The sequence below is a fragment of the Schistocerca gregaria genome, chromosome 1, assembly GCF_023897955.1.
Source record: "Schistocerca gregaria isolate iqSchGreg1 chromosome 1, iqSchGreg1.2, whole genome shotgun sequence".
NCBI lineage: Eukaryota > Metazoa > Arthropoda > Insecta > Orthoptera > Acrididae > Schistocerca > Schistocerca gregaria.
This window is the reverse complement of record NC_064920.1, coordinates 826,724,884-826,744,907: the sequence shown is the minus strand read 5'-3', so window position 1 is coordinate 826,744,907 and position 20,024 is coordinate 826,724,884. Positions and strand designations below refer to the sequence as shown.

The window sequence follows — 20,024 nt, the reverse complement described above, 5'->3', positions numbered from 1 at the left end:
TTTCCTTAAAAGTGATAACACTGAAACACAGTGTCACTGTGTAGACGATAAGAGAAAAAAGTTTTGAAAGCAAATTTCTGTGTTTTCTCAACAGCTTACCCTTTTTTATCAACTGCACTTTCTCTTTGTGTAGCTGATGTAACTGCGTGGATGTGGTGATGTATCACGATCATTTGCACCGCCCGGTGTAGCTGATGTTTCAAATAATAGTGATAGGTGGACTGCACTGTGTCATATAGCAGCAACCCTGAGCATTGCTCAGTTACTACTGTATCAATGTCACGATCTGAAATAATCTTCTCTGAACCTGATTAAAAATTCTTTTCCTCCAAACCCACCAAGAATTACTCTGTCGCTGTTATTCATATAAAGACATTGTTTACTTGCTATGTAAATTTAATTTGAAGTTAACATGATACTTGTACCACAATTGTACAGATATGGTCTATCTTCAGATTTCATGAATTGTTCCAATATTTCCTACTGATTTCTTCTTAACAGGCTGTTACTGAGTTTAGACAATATAGTTACATCCTGTTACTAAGTTTAGACAATATAGTTACATCCGTTCACTTATAGTTTCTCCTTTTGTTTACTCCTTGTTGTTCTTGGCAGTGGGATGAATTATCACTTGTGGACTTTCAAGATTTTGAAAATTTATAGCTCTTTATTTTCTTCCTTTTGCTCCAATACTCCACATTCTGTATACTGGGAGCCAAGTAAAGTGTTTTTGTTGTTGGTTTAGGGTTTTATGTAGCTACTGGCTTGCTCCTTGTAATTGAAGCTGAGTCAGAACACTTCATGATATTTGTCACCCAATGTAACATATGACATATTTACTTTTTTTTCCAATCAGGTCATCATAACTGATACCGTAGAAGTAGCTGTCCTGCTAATCAGTGCCTCTGAAATCCCATATGTAGATGAGGAAAGGCCTGACTTCTTCATGTTCTGTAGCTGTTACTTGAACAAAAGAAGCTAACTTCTACTCATATCACAAAGAAACATGGCAACTACTTTCATTTTACAAACATATATTTCCTTGATTGAGTGTACAGATCATTAAAGTGACTCATGAATTTGAATAGAACACAACTTTTCATAATAAATATGCCTCGAAGGCTCACAATGACATTCCAGATTACAGTATATTTCATTTGTCACAAAACCATCTTGTCTTCTGTTTTCATTCTTGGAGAGCATGACTGCTTTTCGACGGTCATGCCACCATCGATCTGCGGCCTCAAAATGTAAAAGGCCCCACCCACAGTAGGCGAAGTTGTTTAATCTGTTGTCACATCTTTCCATTTTCTTGTATTCTACAAATCCTGTTTAATGTCTGCACATACAAAAACAAACAGCCACACAGACAGTATATGTTCCGTGACTTATTAGCTACTTAATATTATTATATGAGAATCATCTTTCCTTTTACTACCAAGGAGTGTGAAATGTTGTTTCCTAAACATTATGGAACACTTCACTACATGCAGTTCGTTCTTCCTCAGACTGGTGGCATCTGCCACAAAGACAATGCAATGTGTTACACAGCTGCAGCATATGTGCATGGTTCAAAGAGCACCATGATTAGTTTACTGTACTCCCTTGACCACCAAACACCTCAGATTTAAGCCCAAACAAGAATCTGTAGGGCCACTTTGACCGGGCCATATGCGCTATGGATCCTCTACCAAAAAACCTACTGCATCTGAACGTGGCAGTGGATTCAGCATGGCTCCACATTCGTGTTGGTAACATCTAGTACCTCACTGGCTCTCTTCCTGCACATCTGGCACTGCAAAAGGTGGTTATTCAGGCCTTTTATAGGTGGTCACATTAATGTGACTGGAAGACATACTATCATTAAGAAACATTGGTTTGATGTACAGAATAATATGTTAAATGTGAAAGTTGTCACTCAAGATGACAATGCTCACTTAAGATAGAAGCTAATGCAAACAAGTGGATGTGCTTTACATATGACAGAGTATGAGAAGAACATAACTACATTATACACATGCCATATTCAAATTCTAGTGGAAATAAAACACAAATCTCAAATAATACTGTTTCTTTATTTTAAAAATGCGGTTAATAGGTACTCTTATTTTTATGATCTTTTTGGTGTGGGAGAAAAGCAGCAACAATTTTTTCTGCTTCCAACCAACCTTAATCTGTGACTGGTGTTGTGGATCAGGACTCTGTCATCCAGATTAATGTGTTTCCATTTCAATGACTGACTGTAAATGTGCACAAGTATGCTAACACTCATCCAATTTGTCCTACACAAACACACAGAGCAGTCTGTAATTTGGGTACTGCAAACATGTCCTCCTTCTTCAACCATACACCTACAAACAGCTTTAATGTCATGCGGAATGGAGCTGTGGTTCCAAAAGTTAGGAGTACTGTGTTTAGAATTTTATAGCTATCTTTTGCCTGTACTTGGTGTCGAACCACAAGAAGGTATACAATGGCTGCACCATTAATAAATTTATGAAAATATACATTGAGACATACATTTTCATGCCATAACCCATCACATTTCATCACACCATAAAATTAAAACTGTGAGATAAAATAATTAAAATTGGTAAGATAAATTGTGTTACACTGCACTGCAAATATGTTGCCTCATTAACCATCTTATGTACAATAAAAAAGTAAACAAACAACAAATGACTGCCCTGATTTCTTCTTGTTCTTGAAGCGTCTGTCCACCTCCATACCAAGTCTTCTTATAGCCAAAAACATACTTACAATGGACAAATTACAATTCCAGCAACAAAAACTTGAAGCTGCACTGTTGTTTCTTGGTTTTGAATATAGTCTCCTCATACTGGATAAATGAAGTTCTACTTGCTGGATCCTTTACCTTGGCGGCTGGCAAATAATAATAAAATATTTCATAATAGTAAAAACACACTTCAATTCAAATCACTTGACATTAAAATTAATAATATGCATGGAATGCAACTAATGTAAAGAACAAAGATAACCATTCATCTTACAGCTAAAACAATAAGTGCCCCCCCCCCCTTGCGCACACACACACACACACACACACACACACACACACACACACACACAGACAGACAAAAAAGGTGAAGTGCCCAGAAGACGTGGTTGGATTATTTTCCCTAGCAGGTAGAATGGCTACAAGAGTGCATTAGCATTGTTCATGTTTAGTGTTGTTACTATGCTGGCAGGGCATATAAGTTCTTCACTGCTGCCTGATGGTAAGAGTGTATGGAATATCAGACCTGATATGTGACTGATTGAAGTGTTTCTAGCAAACAGAAGACAGCATGTCATTTGCAACAGAAAGAAATCTTCAGAAATAATAGTAACTTCAAGTTTACCCAAAGGAGCTTCGTATAATCATTACTCCTCACAATATATATAAATAAACAAGTGAGTAATGTAGAAAATACCATGAGGCTTTTCATGCATGATGCTGTTGTATATAGAGAAGTCAGTATGTGAGAAAATTTTAGTGAAATACAGGGACTGGCAATCGACCCTCAATATAAACAAGTGCAATGTAACACACACAAATAGGCAGAAAGACCCATTATTGTATGATTACAGGATTTTAGAACAATTACTGGAGGCAGTTACAAACACAAAATATCAAAGAGCATGTGTATGGAGCAATTTAAAGTAGTACAGCCATGTAAAACTAATTGGATGTAATGTGGATGACAGGCTGATAGTCACTGGATGAAACTCAGGAAATATAGACTATCAACAAAGGAAGTAGCTTATAAACTCCCTCCAGCCAACCCTCCCCCCCCCCCCCCCCCCCCCCTTTCCATTCAACCAAAGTTGCTCATGAGTTTAGGATCCATACCAGATAAGATTGATACAGGAAATAGAGAAGATCCAAAGAAGAGTAGTGTGTTTCATTACTGGTTAATTTAGTAAGCATGAAAGCACACCATGGAGAAGCTCAGCTAACTCCAGTGGCAGACACTGCAAGAGATAAGTTCTGAATCACGGTGTTGTTTACTGTTAAAGTTCTGTCAGTGTACATTCTTAGAAGAGTCAACAAACATATTGCTTCCCCAACATAAATTTATTAAAAAGACGATGAAAAAAAATTACAGAGATTTGTGTCCACGTGGAGTATTATCAGCAATTTTTCTTCTCACAAAACATTTGCAACTGGAAAAGGAATAGAGGGAAGTGACATTTGTACTCAAAGGATCCTCTTCAGCACAGCATCTGTTGGCATACTAAGTATAAATGTAGAGGTAGATGTAGAAGGGGTGTAAACAGTATCAGATGTTGAGTAGTCACTGTGAAGGAAGATGTCATGTATTTGTGGAAGACAATGTTATCAGCACCTGACGTAGTCCGAAAGTGGCCTCACTGTGCTCTTCCATTAGACCGGCTCGTCAAATAGTGTGATACACAGATTCATAAGGGTATTTGGATGTTACGGATTGCTGATGTTGCCCTGCATTGGAAAATGACGGCAATCAAACTTGTCATCAACATTCTGGTCGACCATATTTGACCACCACAAGTGAGATTAGCCATACTGTGCACCAAGTACTTGGTAACACCTTCACATCCAAGCCTGCCATCAGATAACATGTAATTCACTCCTTGCAACATTTTGTATCACCTTGCACCATTCCTCGGAGGCTACTAGTAGCAGCGCTACGGAATTATTGTCCCACACATAGGCAGCATTTGGAGTAGCATCATGACAGAGAACCATGGACTGCTGATGAATGGCATTGCATATCTTCAGCAAAGAATTACAGTTCTGCACAACCCCGGATGGCCATCACTCACAAATACAGCAGCAACTTGGGGAGAGGTCCCAATCTTCATTGTTTTGGAGAGGTACAGTAGTGTTCCTCCTGCTGCCATGGTGTGAGAAGCCATAAGGTAAGACTTCAAGTCACAGCTGGTGGTAACCTACATCTACAGCTGTATACATACTCCGCAAGCCACTGCACAGTACTTGGCAGAGGGTATGTCCCACCCTTCCTGTTCCACTCACTAGGGAAAAACAAATGTTTATATGCCTCTGTATGAGCCCTAATTTCTCTTATGTTCATGGTCCTTATGTGAAATTTATGTTGGCAGCAGTAGGACTGTTCTGCAGTCAGTTTCAAATGCCAAGCTTTTGCGAACGACTCCAAAGTGGGTCACAATAGTCTTCTACACATGGTCTCCTTTACAGATGAGCCACCCTTTTCTAAAAATCTCCCAATAAACCAAAGTTGACCATTCGCCTTCCCCACTACAATCCGTGAAACATACTTGTTCTATTTCACATTACTTTGCAATGTTACATCTAAATATTTAATCAATCTGACTGTGTCAAGTAGCACATTACTAATGCTGCATTCTAACATTATGGGATTGTTTTCCTACTCAACTGCAATAATTTATATTTTACTACATTTAGAGCTAGCTGCTATTTGTCACACCAGCTAGAGGGTGTCCGGGAAGTAGGGACGAATAATAAAGTGCTATAGAACATACAAAATTTATTGAAACTGTATTTTTTTCCTTTTTTACAACCACATTAAGTAACTTCTCCTATTTATATATGCAAAATTATATTCTCCATACAATCACCCAAGGCAGTGCGGCAATGAGCTTTCTGTTTATCGATGTTGTCAATGATGCATTCACAAACATCTGGTGGGATGCTGTTAATAACTCTTTTACTTTCATCCTTCAGTTGGTGTAATGTTTGTGGTTTGTTCACATACCCTTTCAATTTCACAAATCCCCATAAAAACAAGTTACAAGGCGTAAGATCAGATGATCTGGTAGGCCATTCCTCATTGCCATGCAAAGAGAGAATTTTTTTAAGAAACCTTTTCATTCGGTAGAGCAATTGTTTCACGGTACCTGTAACATGTTGCATCAAATTGTTGAAACCAAAAATTGTCATTTTCATTAATAAGAGGGAAAAACCACTCGAAAGTGTGCTTCAGTAATGGTTGCTGTTCACAATGACAGCAGCTCCCTCATCATTTCCAAAAAAATATGGGCCAATCACTCCTCCTGCCTGGAACCCAAACCACACAGTTGTGCGCTGTGGACTCTCATATTTTCATTGCCCCAAATTCTGCAGTTCTGCTTACTGACGCACCCACTGGCATGGAGTGCACCTCATCTGAGAAAATTATTCTTTTTGTGAAGTTCTCATTCTCCACATGTTGAGCTAAGACCCACTGAGCAAATCTGTCTCTCTTTCCACGCTGTGAAAGCTTCAACTCTTGTGGAAGTTGAATCTTGATGCATGTATTTTCAGTTTTTTTGAAAGTATTTCATGCAGTGAACTTGGTGATAAATTGAATTGTTGAGCTCGTCAGTGAACCAATTTTCTGGGGTGAACAGTCACACTGTCATGCATGACAGCAATGTCGTCTTGTGTTCGAACAGAATGCAGGCATCCTATTTTCTTAACATTTGAAACAGAACCCATGGTATCAAACTTCCGGATCAACTTCCAAACTAATGATTCCATTGGAGTAGCATTACGTCTGAGCGTTACACGCAATTCACGAACAGCTGCCATGGGACTGTAATTGTTTCTGTAATAACTTTTTATCACTTGGATACGTTGCTCAGTTGTCAGCTGCTCCATGATGAAAATAAACATCAAACAACAATGCTCACCATACAAAAGGTATCAGGCTACTAATGGGGACTGCAGATAATAAACATGAAAAAACAATGGTTGTCAACCATCATATGACAAAATGGCGCAAAATTCAAATTTGTCCTTACTTCCCAGACACCCATTAGAAATTTTGTATAAGTGATTTTGTAGACACTACGTTCACTCAACGACACATGCCCGTACACCACAGCGTCATCAGCTAACAGCTGCAGATTGCTCCTCATCTTGTCATAAGATCATTTATGTATACGGAGAATAAAAACAGTTCTATAACACTTCCCTGTAGAACTCCTGATGATACACTTGTCTCTGACGAACATTCCCTATCAAGGACTGTATACTGGTTCCTATTACTTAAGAAGTCTTCAAGCCACTCGCATATCTGGGAACCTATTCTGTATGCTCATACCTTTGTTAATAGTCTGCAGTGGAGCAACATGTCAAATGCATTTTCGATATCTAGGGATATGGAATCTGCTTGTTGCCCTTCATCCATATTTCACAACTTATATGTGAGTAAAGGGGCACGCTGAGTTTTCCACAAGTGATGCTTTCTAAAATCATGCCAATTTTTGGACAGAAGCTTTATCATCACAAGGAAATTTATTACATTAGAACTGAGAAAATGTTCATGAATTCTGGAGCAAACTGATGTTAAGGATGTTGGTCTGTAATTTTGTAGGTCAGTTCTTTTACTCTTATTATATACATTTATGCATTTTTCCCAGTTGTTTGGGACATTGTGATGGTTAAGAGATTCATGACAAAATGCAAGCTAAGTAAGGGGTCAACATCACAGATTACTCTTCATCCATGCCAGGGATTGCTTTTACTATGTCCTCCATATGGGAGTCTGTGCAATGTTCAAATGATGGTGTGCATGTATGATCCTCCTGCATGAGCGATTTCTTGAACACAAAATTTAAAACTTTAGCTTTCCTTTTGCTATCTTCTATTGCAATCAGTGACTGGATAGAAGCTGTCAACCCACTTAGTGATTTTACTTTTTCTGTGGTTTCCAGCTGGATCCTTTTCTAAGGTATGACAGTGGTGATACATGTGTGCTTCGCGCATTGATCTCTTTACTGATACCCAAATCTCTACTAAATTTTGCCTGTCTTCATTTGTGCATTCTCTTTTGAACTGCGAATGCAACAGTTTTTGCTTCCTCAGAATTTTCTGAATTCTTTTATTGTGTGTATGTGATTGTGGGAAGTCTGACAGCACTTGTAAAATTGACTTGATTTGGTAATGAGAGAGAAAACAAAGAGGGGAGGTATGTAGGAAAGGAGGTCAAAGACTACGGAAAGAAGGGGGGCAACGGGGAAATGGGATATAAGCGTGCATCAGTAAATTCACTCTGATCCAGGCAGAGGAAGTTTCATTTAGTACCTGATGAAAGACAAGGTGTGGGTTAAGGAAATTGCATGAAAGTGGGGAGAGTGGTGGGAGGGCGGAAGAAGCAGAACAGAATGTGGGAAGATGATAACCACAAAGAGAAATAAGTTAAACATAAGTGAATAAATGAAGAGAGGATATGGTGTTGGAGGGGGGGGGGGGCAGAATACCAGAGGATATGCACAAGACTAGATGCAGAGGTGACCTCTGGGGCTAGAAGAGATGGAGGCCAGAGTGTCTGTAGGAAAGAAGAATTAGTTTATTTATTTATTGGTCCAAGAATTAGTTTCGTACATTGTTTGTACATGTGATATAGGACAGTGGTAAACCTAGTTAGATTACAATACAGTAGTGATTTTGACTACATTGTTGACATAATAAAATGCATAATAATGAAGGTTGGTGTACTACATTGCTTCTACATGTGATAATAGCAGTAATTAAGTGAGATGACATGATAAGCACAATGTAAACTCTATTATGAATTGACAATTAGTGAAATTTGGTAAATGAGGTGTACTTATTATGATGTTCCATAAACTCAGACAAAGAATAAAAGCAGTGGTCAAGCAAGAACTGTTTTGACTTTACTTTAAATGCGTTTATTGTTGGTATGCATTTTAAGTAAGAAGGCATATGGTTATATAACATAGCTCCAGAATGATACACTCCTCTTTTGCATATGTTTGTGTTTACTGTGTACCTGTGTATGTTCATCTTCTGTCTACTTCCATGTGTGTGTATATCATAGTTGTGTTTGAAGAGATTTTCCTTTTTTAAGATGCTCCCTTTTGTGAAAATTAGTATTTCATATATATACAAGCAAGGCAGTGGCAATTTTAGGGACAATTCTTGTCTTTGCAATTCTGAAAAGGCAGAGTTGTGGGGAGGACGGTAATTTGCATGATACAATGTGGGAAACATCTCCTGCTTAGTAACATCCTCTCCCACAGGATGTTCAACTTCATTTCTGGTCAGACTTTGGTGGTGGACATCCATGTGACTGGACAGATGGTTGGTGGTCATGTCAACTTAAAAAACTGTTCAGAATCTGCAGTGGACTTGATTGATGCCTTGGCTAGTTTCATCAATGTCTGTACCCTAACAAAGAACTTAAGTAGGATTTGCTGCATTGGTGCATGGGAGTGGTTCAGCACCTGGGGCTTTCAAAAAGTTATGACTCATGTGGCAAATGGTTGGGAGGAGGTGTGTTATAAGTAAGGGCAAAGAAATGTCACAGTTTTGTTGGTAACAAAATGGCACTTCAAGAAAAGTGGAAAAGATGGTTATTGGAAGGATGGACATTCCTCATTTGAGGGCATAGTGAAAGATAGTTGAAGCTATGGTATATTTGCATCCCTGCAACCATTTGCCACATGAGTCATAACTTTTTGAAAGCCCCAGGTGCTGAACCACTCCCATGCACCAATGCAGCACATCCTACTTCAGTTCTTTGTCAGGGTACAGACATTGATGAAACTAGCCAAGGCATCAATCAAGTCCACTGCAGATTCTGAACAGCTTTTTATGTTGACATGACCACCAACCATCGAGTATAGATATAAGTGTCAGGAAGTCGTTTCTGAAAGTATTTGTATGGAGTGTAGCCATGTATGGAAGTGAAACATGGACGATAAATAGTTCGGACAAAAAGAGAACAGAAGCTTTCGAAATGTTGTGCTACAGAAGAATGCTGAAGATCAGATGGGTAGGTCACATAACTAATGAGAAGGTGCTGAATAGGATTGGTGAGAAGAGGAGTTTGTGGCACAACTTGACTAGAAGAAGGGATCAGTTGGTAGGACATCAAAGGATCACAAATTTAGTATTGGAGGGCAGCATGGAAGGTAAAAATTGTAGAGGGAGACCAAGAGATGAATACACTAAGCAGATTCAGAAGGATGTGAAACTTCCTGGCAAATTATAACTGTGTGCCCGACCGAGACTCGAACTCGGGACCTTTGCCTTTCGCGGGCAAGTGCTCTACCAACTGAGCTACCGAAGCACGACTCACGCCCGGTACTCACAGCTTTACTTCTGCCAGTATCCGCCTCCTGCCTTCCAAACTTTACAGAAGCTCTCCTGCGAAACTTGCAGAACTAGCACTCCTGAAAGAAAGGATATAGCGGAGACATGGGTTAGCCACAGCCTGGGGGATGTTTCCAGAATGAGATTTTCACTCTGCACCGGAGTGTGCACTGATATGAAACTTCCTGGCAGATTAAAACTATGTGCCCGACCGAGACTCGAACTGAGGACCTTTGCCTTTCGCGGGCAAGTGCTCTACCAACTGAGCTACCGAAGCACGACTCACGCCCGGTACTCACAGCTTTACTTCTGCCAGTATCCGCCTCCTACCTTCCAAACTTTACAGAAGCTCTCCTGCAAAAGGCAAAGGTCCCGAGTTCGAGTCTCGGTCGGGCACACAGTTTTAATCTGCCAGGAAGTTTCATATCAGCGCACACTCTGCTGCAGAGTGAAAATCTCATTCTGGAAACATCCCCCAGGCTGTGGCTAAGCCATGTCTCCGCTATATCCTTTCTTTCAGGAGTGCTAGTTCTGCAAGGTTCGCAGGAGAGCTTCTGTAAAGTTTGGAAGGTAGGAGGCGGATACTGGCAGAAGTAAAGCTGTGAGTACCGGGCGTGAGTCGTGCTTCGGTAGCTCAGTTGGTAGAGCAGTTGCCCGCGAAAGGCAAAGGTCCCGAGTTCGAGTCTCGGTCGGGCACACAGTTTTAATCTGCCACGAAGTTTCATATCAGCGCACACTCCGTTGCAGAGTGAAAATCTCATTCTGCAGAAGGATGTAGGTTGCAGTAGGTACTAGGAGATGAAGAAGTTTGCACAGGATAGAGTAGCATGGAGAGCTGCATCGAACCAGTCTCAGGACTGAAGACCACAACAACAACAACATGGAACCATCAAGGAAATTGAGATCAAAATATGAAAAATTGGTAAACAGGGCTAACGGGGACAAGGAGATATGTATATGAAAAATGTGATAAGTCCATATAGGAAAGGAGAGGGTGTGTGTCTTGGCCTTGGGTCCAGACCATGAAGATATTGTCAATGAACTTTAGGCAGACAAGGGGCTCTTAGATGGCTAAAGAGGATTTCTTTCAGGAGCCCATAAACAGGGTAGTATATGAGGGCACCACATTAGTGTTCTTCGCTGTGACATGGATTTGTTTGTATTCCTCTCCTGCTCAAACATGGTAAGAATATAGTTGACTGTCTGTATGAGAGATGGGTTTAGTGTTTGGAGGACTTTGGGGAAAGTAGTGTTTTGTTCTATGGTGCTTTCGCCCTTCCTGCCAACTCGCATCCCTTACTGTATGACACAAGACTTTCTGTCCCTACACCAGATTGAGCTAGCTGGTAATGTACCCCATCCTGTTTCTTTGCTGTCCCTTCCTTCCCTAGTACTCACTGTTCCTCTACATCACTACTCCTTTCCTGTCCTATCTTCATTGTTCCTCTGAACCACTCAGGCAATATCGCACCTTACCAAAGTCACACCACAATGCCTGGGCAATGTGTGTGTATTTTTGTGTGTGTTCTTAGTTCTAAAGGACATTGTTTGAAAGCTGAGGTACTAGTTCCAATCTACTGTCAACTGAATTATATGGTCAATGGTGACCTTTACTCTTTTCACAACATATTAGCCAATATATATATATCCCGGGATTGGAATGACTCCTTACCCTCTCCCTTAAAACCCACGTCCTTTCGTCTTTCCCTTTCCTTCCCTCTTTCCTGAAGAAGCAACCGTTGGTTGCGAAAGCTACAAATTTTGTGTGTGTTTTATTTTATTGTGCCTGTCTACCGGCGCTTTCCCGCTTGGTAAGTCTTGGAGTCTTTGTTTTTAATATATTCTTAAAAATAGTTTGCTTCACACTGTTTAAAAATAACAATTCAAAATTTATAGTAAGAGCTTCATTCAAGTATGTGATCCAGTAGCAGACACTCACACAGTAGAAGAAGCACAATGAAAGAAATGGAGACTCAACAAAAAATAGGTTAAAAGCCATCTGAAAAAGAAATTAACATAACAAGCAAAGAACTTACAATTACAAGGAAGTATCACAAAAACAATTTACTTATTGAGGCATATCAGACACACATCTAAATATTATGTCACATTAATCCTTGCTCTCAGAGTTATAGAGGTAAGAGTAAGAAAATGAGAATTATCATGAACTTGTTAAGAAAGAAACCTTCTCCACCTCCACCATGACCCTATCATAACGAAAGATGCAGCAGGATATGACAAGACAAAAATTAACTCTGAAATGCAATCAACAGATAAGGCTTGCGCCCCTGAAAAATAGAGATAGCTAAAAGGACCTCCAAAAAGTTGGTGATACAGAAAAGAAAGACATGTGTAGAAATAAAGCAAAAATGTCTAGCAACAGAGAAAATGGAGAAATGACACAGCATATGTTAATGATCCAACAACCATAGAAAAAAAAAGACATGCTATGTCCCAAAATGTGAAAGAGGGAAAGCTGTGTCAGATACATAACATGGGAGGGATGTGAAGGGAGGGGAAGATGAGATCAAGAGTTTGGTAATGAAAAGAACTGCTGCTTTAAGCCAAGACCAAATGCTAGAAACAGACACATACTGTAAAACAAAGGCCCCATCTGCAAAGACCTGAAGATACTCCTGTCTGAAGGGAGAACCTGAAGCACTTATATGATATAAATTGCATGAAGGTCATGCCTATTGCGCTGCAGAGAGTGTATTGTGACAGGATATTGTGTGTTAGTAGTATAGACACTGTGACTATCACCTACATGCCGGTATGGGAAGCTAAACAGAGGTCAATAAGCAGTTGGCATGTTAGAAAGGTCCTCTATCACTCACTACTGAGGTACGGGTTACCAACAACATGGTTGCAGTATGTAGGGAAGCTGGAGCAGTCAAAAGCATAAGAACATAAGACGTACTTGAAAACAGGGTAATAAGGAACATATATTTGTTTAAGGTGTTGCAGAAGATGGAACAGGAAGGCAAAGCACTCAGTGAGTCAATGGCCTTATTTCTGAGCACAACTTCAAGAGACATAGCTCTGGCAGATAAGTTGTCTGATGCATTCCTGATGATGACAATAGTGTGTGATTAGATGTAAACTTTCCTGGAATTTTTTGAGAGGAGGCAACAGTTGTGTTATTGGTGGGATTATGGGGAACTACAGTGTGCAATCTAATGGGGTAACTGTGAAAAATAAAGGTAACAGTGAAAGTGGAACTACTGTTGTGTATTGGAGGATTTGACTGCTTTGAATTATGGAAAGGACCATCAACAAAATGAAGGTAAAGAAGGGTTGCTTGAGACTGATGCAAGGATTTGAAGGTATTGTAAAGATTTTTTATGTATAAGACCCAGACCAGCCAAGAGCATTTAGACCTCAGGAAAGTTAACTCCAAATGTTGGTGTAACAGAGAGAGACTAGTTACATTTAAGTGTCAAAATGATTAATGTGATGAAGGAGATCACAGGTTTTCTTTCAGTCAATCATTGGCACAGGAAATTTTCAGCAGCAGATTGTCTGGCAGTGCAGTGAATATGTAAGTGTCTTTAATACATGAATGAAACTATTTACTAACAAACTGCAGATAATAATCAACCAAACCAGAGACTCGGTCAAGAAAGAGCTTCAAATCCAAGAAACAGAGCAGGCAGGATAGAATGCTGTGTGCATGTTTGATATAATGTGGAAGGTTATTGTATTTGGTATGGCCTATTAAGTCTACCTGGGACAATGTGATAGGTTATGAGATAGCATATGATTTAAGTAAAAGGGTCAGAGAGCTGCCAAAACCTTCCTTTCTCCAAATCTTGTTGCTGAAATAGCACAATTCCTTTCCAAATGACACACAAAGTTCACTTTAACATCTCATTTATTGGAGTACTGAATGTTGCACTGTTTGCCCAAGGTGATAAAGTTTTATAGTCACTTTATTTGAACACATTTCCAAACAGCTTGCATTTGTTGCAGTGTGCTAGGTGGAAGTGAGGCTCTCTGCTATATCAATGTAAGTTATACAGAGTGGTCAGAAACATCCTGTAAAGCTCGTAAGGGTGTTGCAGGGCAGGTTTTTCTGAGAAATAATTGCTAAGAAATGATTCAACACATTTTACAATTTCCAAGTTAATTAGAATTGAAATTGGCCAATCAGGCTGCTGCACACATAGATTCAAGTGGCCTGCCAGATACAATTAGTGTCAGTTCTTCTCAGAGTGTAGACAATAGCGCACAAGTCTATATAGCCTTTTGCTCAGGTTCAATCTTTACTACTGTCTCACGTTCAGTGTTACGAAACCAAATAAAGAACACATCTGGTGACACTGCTTCTGTTGGGCTGCTTGAATTTGCATGCACACGTCTGATTGGCCAAGTTCCATGCTAAGTAACTCAGAAATGGCGCAATTTATCAATTTTTTTTCTTAACAATTGTTATTCAGCACATTCTGCCCTGCAACATCCTTTTCGGACTCTTTCTGACCATCCTTTATATGTGGCAGCCATACTACATGTCTGAAGCCTCCACAATGTCCTTTGAACCAACCCTAAGACATTACTCATCAAGTCTTTGAAATTTCCAATCTATTCTGCATACTAGTTTAACTGCTTTTGTTTGTTGCTCTTGACAGATCAAAAATTTGACACAAGTTAAACATTGTGAAGCATTACTAAATTTCATTAAGTAAATTATTTGAAAGTTCGCAAACAGCAGAAAAACATGGTCAAGCAAGTCTGTATGGAACAAAATAGAACTGAAAAGCAAGGAGCAGATCACAAAAACTGTGAGGTTAAGAAAAGCATCACACCTAATGTCTGCTAAATCAACATTTTTGGGAGAGGGATGCAAATAACCTGCCATTACTAGGTGTTTTGCCACCCTAGACAAAAACTGAAAAATAATGTCCTCTCCTTTTCATTACCGTCAATCTCCCTGATATCCCTATCACCAACATCAAATGGCAGAACAATGAATATCTGCTATTTCAGCCAGTGCACGTGCCCCGATCCAGTTTCTCAACAGAGATGAATCAAGGTCATGTTTGTTTCCATTTCATACTCCATAGCAGATGCTTTAGGTAGAGGCAATCTGTTTACTTTTGTCAAAGTAACTGTTCCATATGCTTTTGAAAACAATTCAATTTTTTAATTTTTCCTCTTTTTCATTTTTTCTCCTATTTTGCTAAATTTGTCTCTGTTTGATTTGAAATTAATTTTTCCCACCCTTTTCTGCACTAGGCGGTCACCTAGTCTTGCCTAATGGTAGAAATGGCCCTGGTATAAACAAAAAAAATCAAATCCCACAAAGAGATAGAAGAACTAGTCAGAAGTATTTTTGAACATAGCTGCTAAGGTTCAGTGACCGTGTCAGAATTATATTGGAACAAATAAGCCCTCGGTCACAAATATTAAGTAAAAATTGACCTGGTTTCGATGCTACTATGAGTGTCGTCTTCAGCGTTGGACTAACTGTTCTAAAACATAATAGGTATATAGTACATTAATAAAATTAATGTTTGTACTGACTGGAAAAGATGCAGTACTTACAAGTCACATATTAAAAAAGATCTGAGCCGGAAAGGCGACATCATGAACAGTTGTGAGATGGCGAGCCGCTAAGGGCTGCTCGTACTGTGAACAAGGGTTGCTGAAGACGACGCTCATAGTAGCGTCGAAACCAGGTCAATTTTGACTTAATATTTGTGACCGAGGGCTTATTTGTTCCAATATAACTGGTCAGAAGGTTTAACTACAAGAACCAATAAAAGACACGCACAAGAATAAATGAAGCTAGTGCCCTTAATTCAAAACCACTAGCTCCTCCTTCAGAAAAAAATGGAGAAATTGTGAGGGAGGTTGGAGAGAGATGGGGAGGATAAAAATCACTCAGAAATCCACCTTAAGAGGGATGCAGCATTCTTCTTCAAGAAACAAAACAAAACAAAACAAAAATGAATGTGTCAGAGCACAGGAGGCCAGACCCACTACATCAGAAAGCACTGTGTTAGCTTCAATTAAAATAGCATGAGAGGTAGTTCTAGAGCAGGAAGCAAAGACATATATAGAAGAAAAGAACATGGTAAGTGGAGACAATAAAACAATCTGAGCAAAACAACAGATGTAAGGGGGGAGGGGGGACCTAAAAGAGGGCAAAGTAAATTAGCAATGAAAATAATATAAATTCTAGCAAAAATTAATGTCGGAAGGAAGGATGAGAAGCTAAGTTGATGTAGGTCAAGTTTGGGAGAGTAGCCGGAAGAGACAATATGTCTAGATTAAGTTTCCATCTTCAAATTTCATGAAAACTTGTGCTGGGTGAAAGGACCCTAACAACCTGTGTGGTACTGCAGGCACTCAAGGTAGGGCAACAGCATCCTTATTATCCCTAAAGAGACCGGTCATATGCAGCCATTCATTTGATCCCTGTGTAGAAACAATGCAATGAAATTTGGATGAAAATCTCCTCCCCCTCTCCCTCCACAAGAGTTGGGGAAAAGAGTTGAGCTGTTAAAAATGAAGCAGTTGCCCATCATGACTCCAGGACATGGAGATACCATCAACGAACCTGAACCAAGACAGCAGCTCCAGCCTCTGATAGTGAAGGATGGCCTCTTTTATGAAGCCCTCAAAAAAGTTGGTATATGAAGGCACCATCCTCATTTTCAGACCCCAAAGAAGTTGTGTGGGAGTGTGAAGACGCTTAGTGTTACAATGAACAAGGTTTTTGGGAGACTTTGAAGTGGACATTGGGAGAGGTAATATTTAAGGATAAAAAGTCTATATTTATGTGGGATACTGTTTTAAACATAGGTCAAACTGGAAGTGACATTGATGGCTTCCAGTAAAGATGTGTGAGACGGGTGGGGGGAGCAAACTATGACCCGAGTGCCAGATACATCCCACTGCTGGTTTTCTATGGCCCACAAGCTAAGAATTGATTTTACATTTAAGGCAAATTAATAATGAATGAGATTCTAAAATTGTGTGAATGAAATATATCTGTGTCTGAATAATCCTATGTTTTTGGATGCATATCGCCATTGACTGGCAGTGCAGTCTAATGGTCAATGTGGGAATTGAGTAATTACAAAAAACAAAAAACAAAAAAAGCATATGTGGTGCTTCTATGTACAGAAAGCTAGGTGAGCATATTGACTCTCTGTGCTGCTGCTGTGGTGACACACAGTTTTAAGATGGTAGTGTTACCAGTACAGCATGTGTCACTGTTCTGCAACATAGTACAGCATGTGTCACTGTTCTGCAACATTCTGCTTTATGAGGGGCATTCAAATGAAGCCCGGTCACTAGTAACTCAAAAGTGTAGTAATACACAGTACATATACTCAAAAATAGTCGCCAAAACTGTTGGCACATTGATCCCATTGCAACACTAGCTGGTCGTTTCCATCCTTGAAGCAGCTAGTAGGCTGCTGGCAGGCCTGGGCCAAGTTACACACTTTGTCATCTGTTGCGAATCGAAGCCTGCAAATAGCTTGTTTTAGAGGTCAGAACATATGAAAGTCACACAGTGAAAGGTCAGGACTGTACGGGGGATGTTCCTGCGTTTCCCACTGAAACCATTCGAGTATTGTACTGTTCGGCGATCAGCTGGTGGAGAACCCAATGTGCACAACAAATGTTGATGCATTATGGCGTGGGCTAATACCCAGTAACCAATGGATCTCGTCCATGGTGATTCTGCGGTTGTCCAAGACTAAAGCATTCACTTCCGCAACCATTTCCGGCATGACGACACAATGAGCCTGTCCAGGACAAGCATCATCTTCCAGTGACTTGCGCCCCTCAAGGAATTGTTTGCACCATTCCCCAACACTTGAACACTCTGACTGTCCTCACTGTACATAGTCTTCATCCATTGATACATTTCACAGTCTCCAACTTCCTAGACGCCAAAAATCGAATCACTTCTCATTGTCCCTGCTTACTCGCCTGCATGTTCGGTAGTGGACGATAACTTGTGTGACCACCTTCTCTTTGTCGTGAAACCACACAGGTGCTATACAACATCAAACAGTGCACACATGTCAGACACACTACCAACAGATGGCGTCACCATACCCGCAGTTATGTGGTGCCACCTTACATGTGAGGCAAAGGTAGATACACTGACCAGGTTTCACTTGGATGAACCTCATAGTTTTTAATAGAAGCATATTTCCATCACATCATGGTCGAAATCACGAAAGAAAAGTGGACATTGAATTAAAGCTAATACACCAGAGCTGAGAAGCTATCATTAAAAGCTTTAATCGCCATCAAAATGGGATGGTTAAGGTTGTCAATGATTTTTAGATAGGGAGCAGAAGCCAGGAACACACAGATCAGATGAAGTAATGAGTTGCATGGAGGTAGTGGTGAGATCTGCTGATGATAATATGGCTCCCAGGATTTTTTGTGGCACTGTATGGGTTTCTACACAGGAAATGGTAGAATGCATCACTGGTCACAGGATATGTTTGTATCAGGGACACCCAATACTCAGCTGAAGGGCTTGCTCTATGGCATGACTGAAGAGACCTAAATGGTAGTTGTATGCCACATACAATACTCTCATCTAGGGCCAGTTTTTCTGAACTCTGGAGGTGAGAACTAGCCTTTCCGCTAATCATCTTATTCCACAGCCTTCTTGAACTCTACCACTGTTAGCCTACCCTGCACAGGATTTTTCCACTTGTGACTGTCATCACTGAAAAAACTTCTCCATGTTTTACTCCAGTGCTGTTACAAATGAAATTTAGGTCACTAATGGTAAAGATGTCCACAGAACATTCAAGCTATGGATGAAATAATGTTAAACCCAAAGCTGTCAGTACAAATGAAGACCACTGCCAATAATTCAACATCAATAACATCATATAGCAGAGTATTCAAGCAGGATAGTAACAGGAATCTTTGCCACATCTTAAATCCAAAAGCAATGTAAAAATCCACCTTCCATGCAGGATTTAGATTCTCTCATTCTAGCACACTCTTCTCCATGGCATCTACTTACATGGTATACTACTCTGCACGTTGCTTTTCCAACATCCTTTTTTTTTTATTATTTATCCATTTTTTGTTTATTATTTATTATCTTTCATCCTTAACGATTCCTCTTTTGTCCACATTTTGTATCTTCTCCAAAATTTTGCACGTGTATACTTCTATTTCTGAATTATTCTAAATTTCTCTATCCTATGACTAAATAATTGAAATTCAACAGAAACTGATTTAAAAAAAGACTGGTGGTCATGGTAAATTGCTCTCTTGATCCACCTTCACTTACAGCATGTTGTCTTAAAATGTCAGTCGTATCAGAACAAGAATACACATTTTGTGGATACTAGAAAATTCAATTTCTGTGCTACTGTCAGCTGCTCTGTTAGTGAAGATATCCTTTCAAAACAATTATTTATAATAATACCTCTGATTGGAGAGCAGTACAAGATTCTGAACAGCTGTCAGTGTGGAAGCTTCATTCTGTCCAGTTACAAGGTGCCTATCCACAACCACATGCACACAATTTGGTTCTGATAGAGAGAATGTTGCTCCAGCATCTCTGACGGCATCCTCTACAAGAAGTGGCATGTCAGCAAAATCTGACCGGCGTGCTAGTTCACATATTGAAGACTGCAAATAAACAGACAGACAAAAAATAACTTGCATGACACACTGGAAGCATATTATTATATGATTTAAAAACTTCAGCATTAAAATACACAATTGAAGAAAACCTCAAATGGAAGAACTTTCATTCCCATTCAGATTTTTGAAAATTATTTCTTTTCTTTTAGGTACACACTCCGATCTGTCTGCCCACACACACACACACGCACACACACACACACACACACACACACACACACTACAGATGTTGAGGTAAAGAGAATGTGTGTGTGTGTGTGTGTGTGTGTGTGTGTGTGTGTGTGTGTGTGTACCATAG

General features: G+C 39.7%; 1 protein-coding gene and 1 non-coding gene across 2 annotated transcripts in view; one reads left to right on the top strand and one right to left on the bottom strand.

Moving 5' to 3' along the window:
• Nucleotides 1-2,056: 2,056 nt before the first annotated feature.
• LOC126271793 (glutamine amidotransferase-like class 1 domain-containing protein 1) overlaps nt 2,057-20,024 on the bottom strand; it is a 70,181-nt gene continuing 52,213 nt past the window's right edge. Inside the window, exons 6-7 of the mRNA XM_049974179.1 lie at nt 19,506-19,711; nt 2,057-2,883 (exon numbers count right to left, since the gene is read on the bottom strand). Of these exons, the coding sequence (XP_049830136.1) occupies nt 2,856-2,883; nt 19,506-19,711 (234 nt within the window). The 3' untranslated portion in view covers nt 2,057-2,855. The remainder of the gene's footprint in view (nt 2,884-19,505; nt 19,712-20,024) is intronic.
• On the top strand, nt 10,707-10,781 carry Trnas-cga (transfer RNA serine (anticodon CGA)). Its single transcript has one exon. It is a non-coding gene; the product is annotated as a tRNA-Ser (tRNA).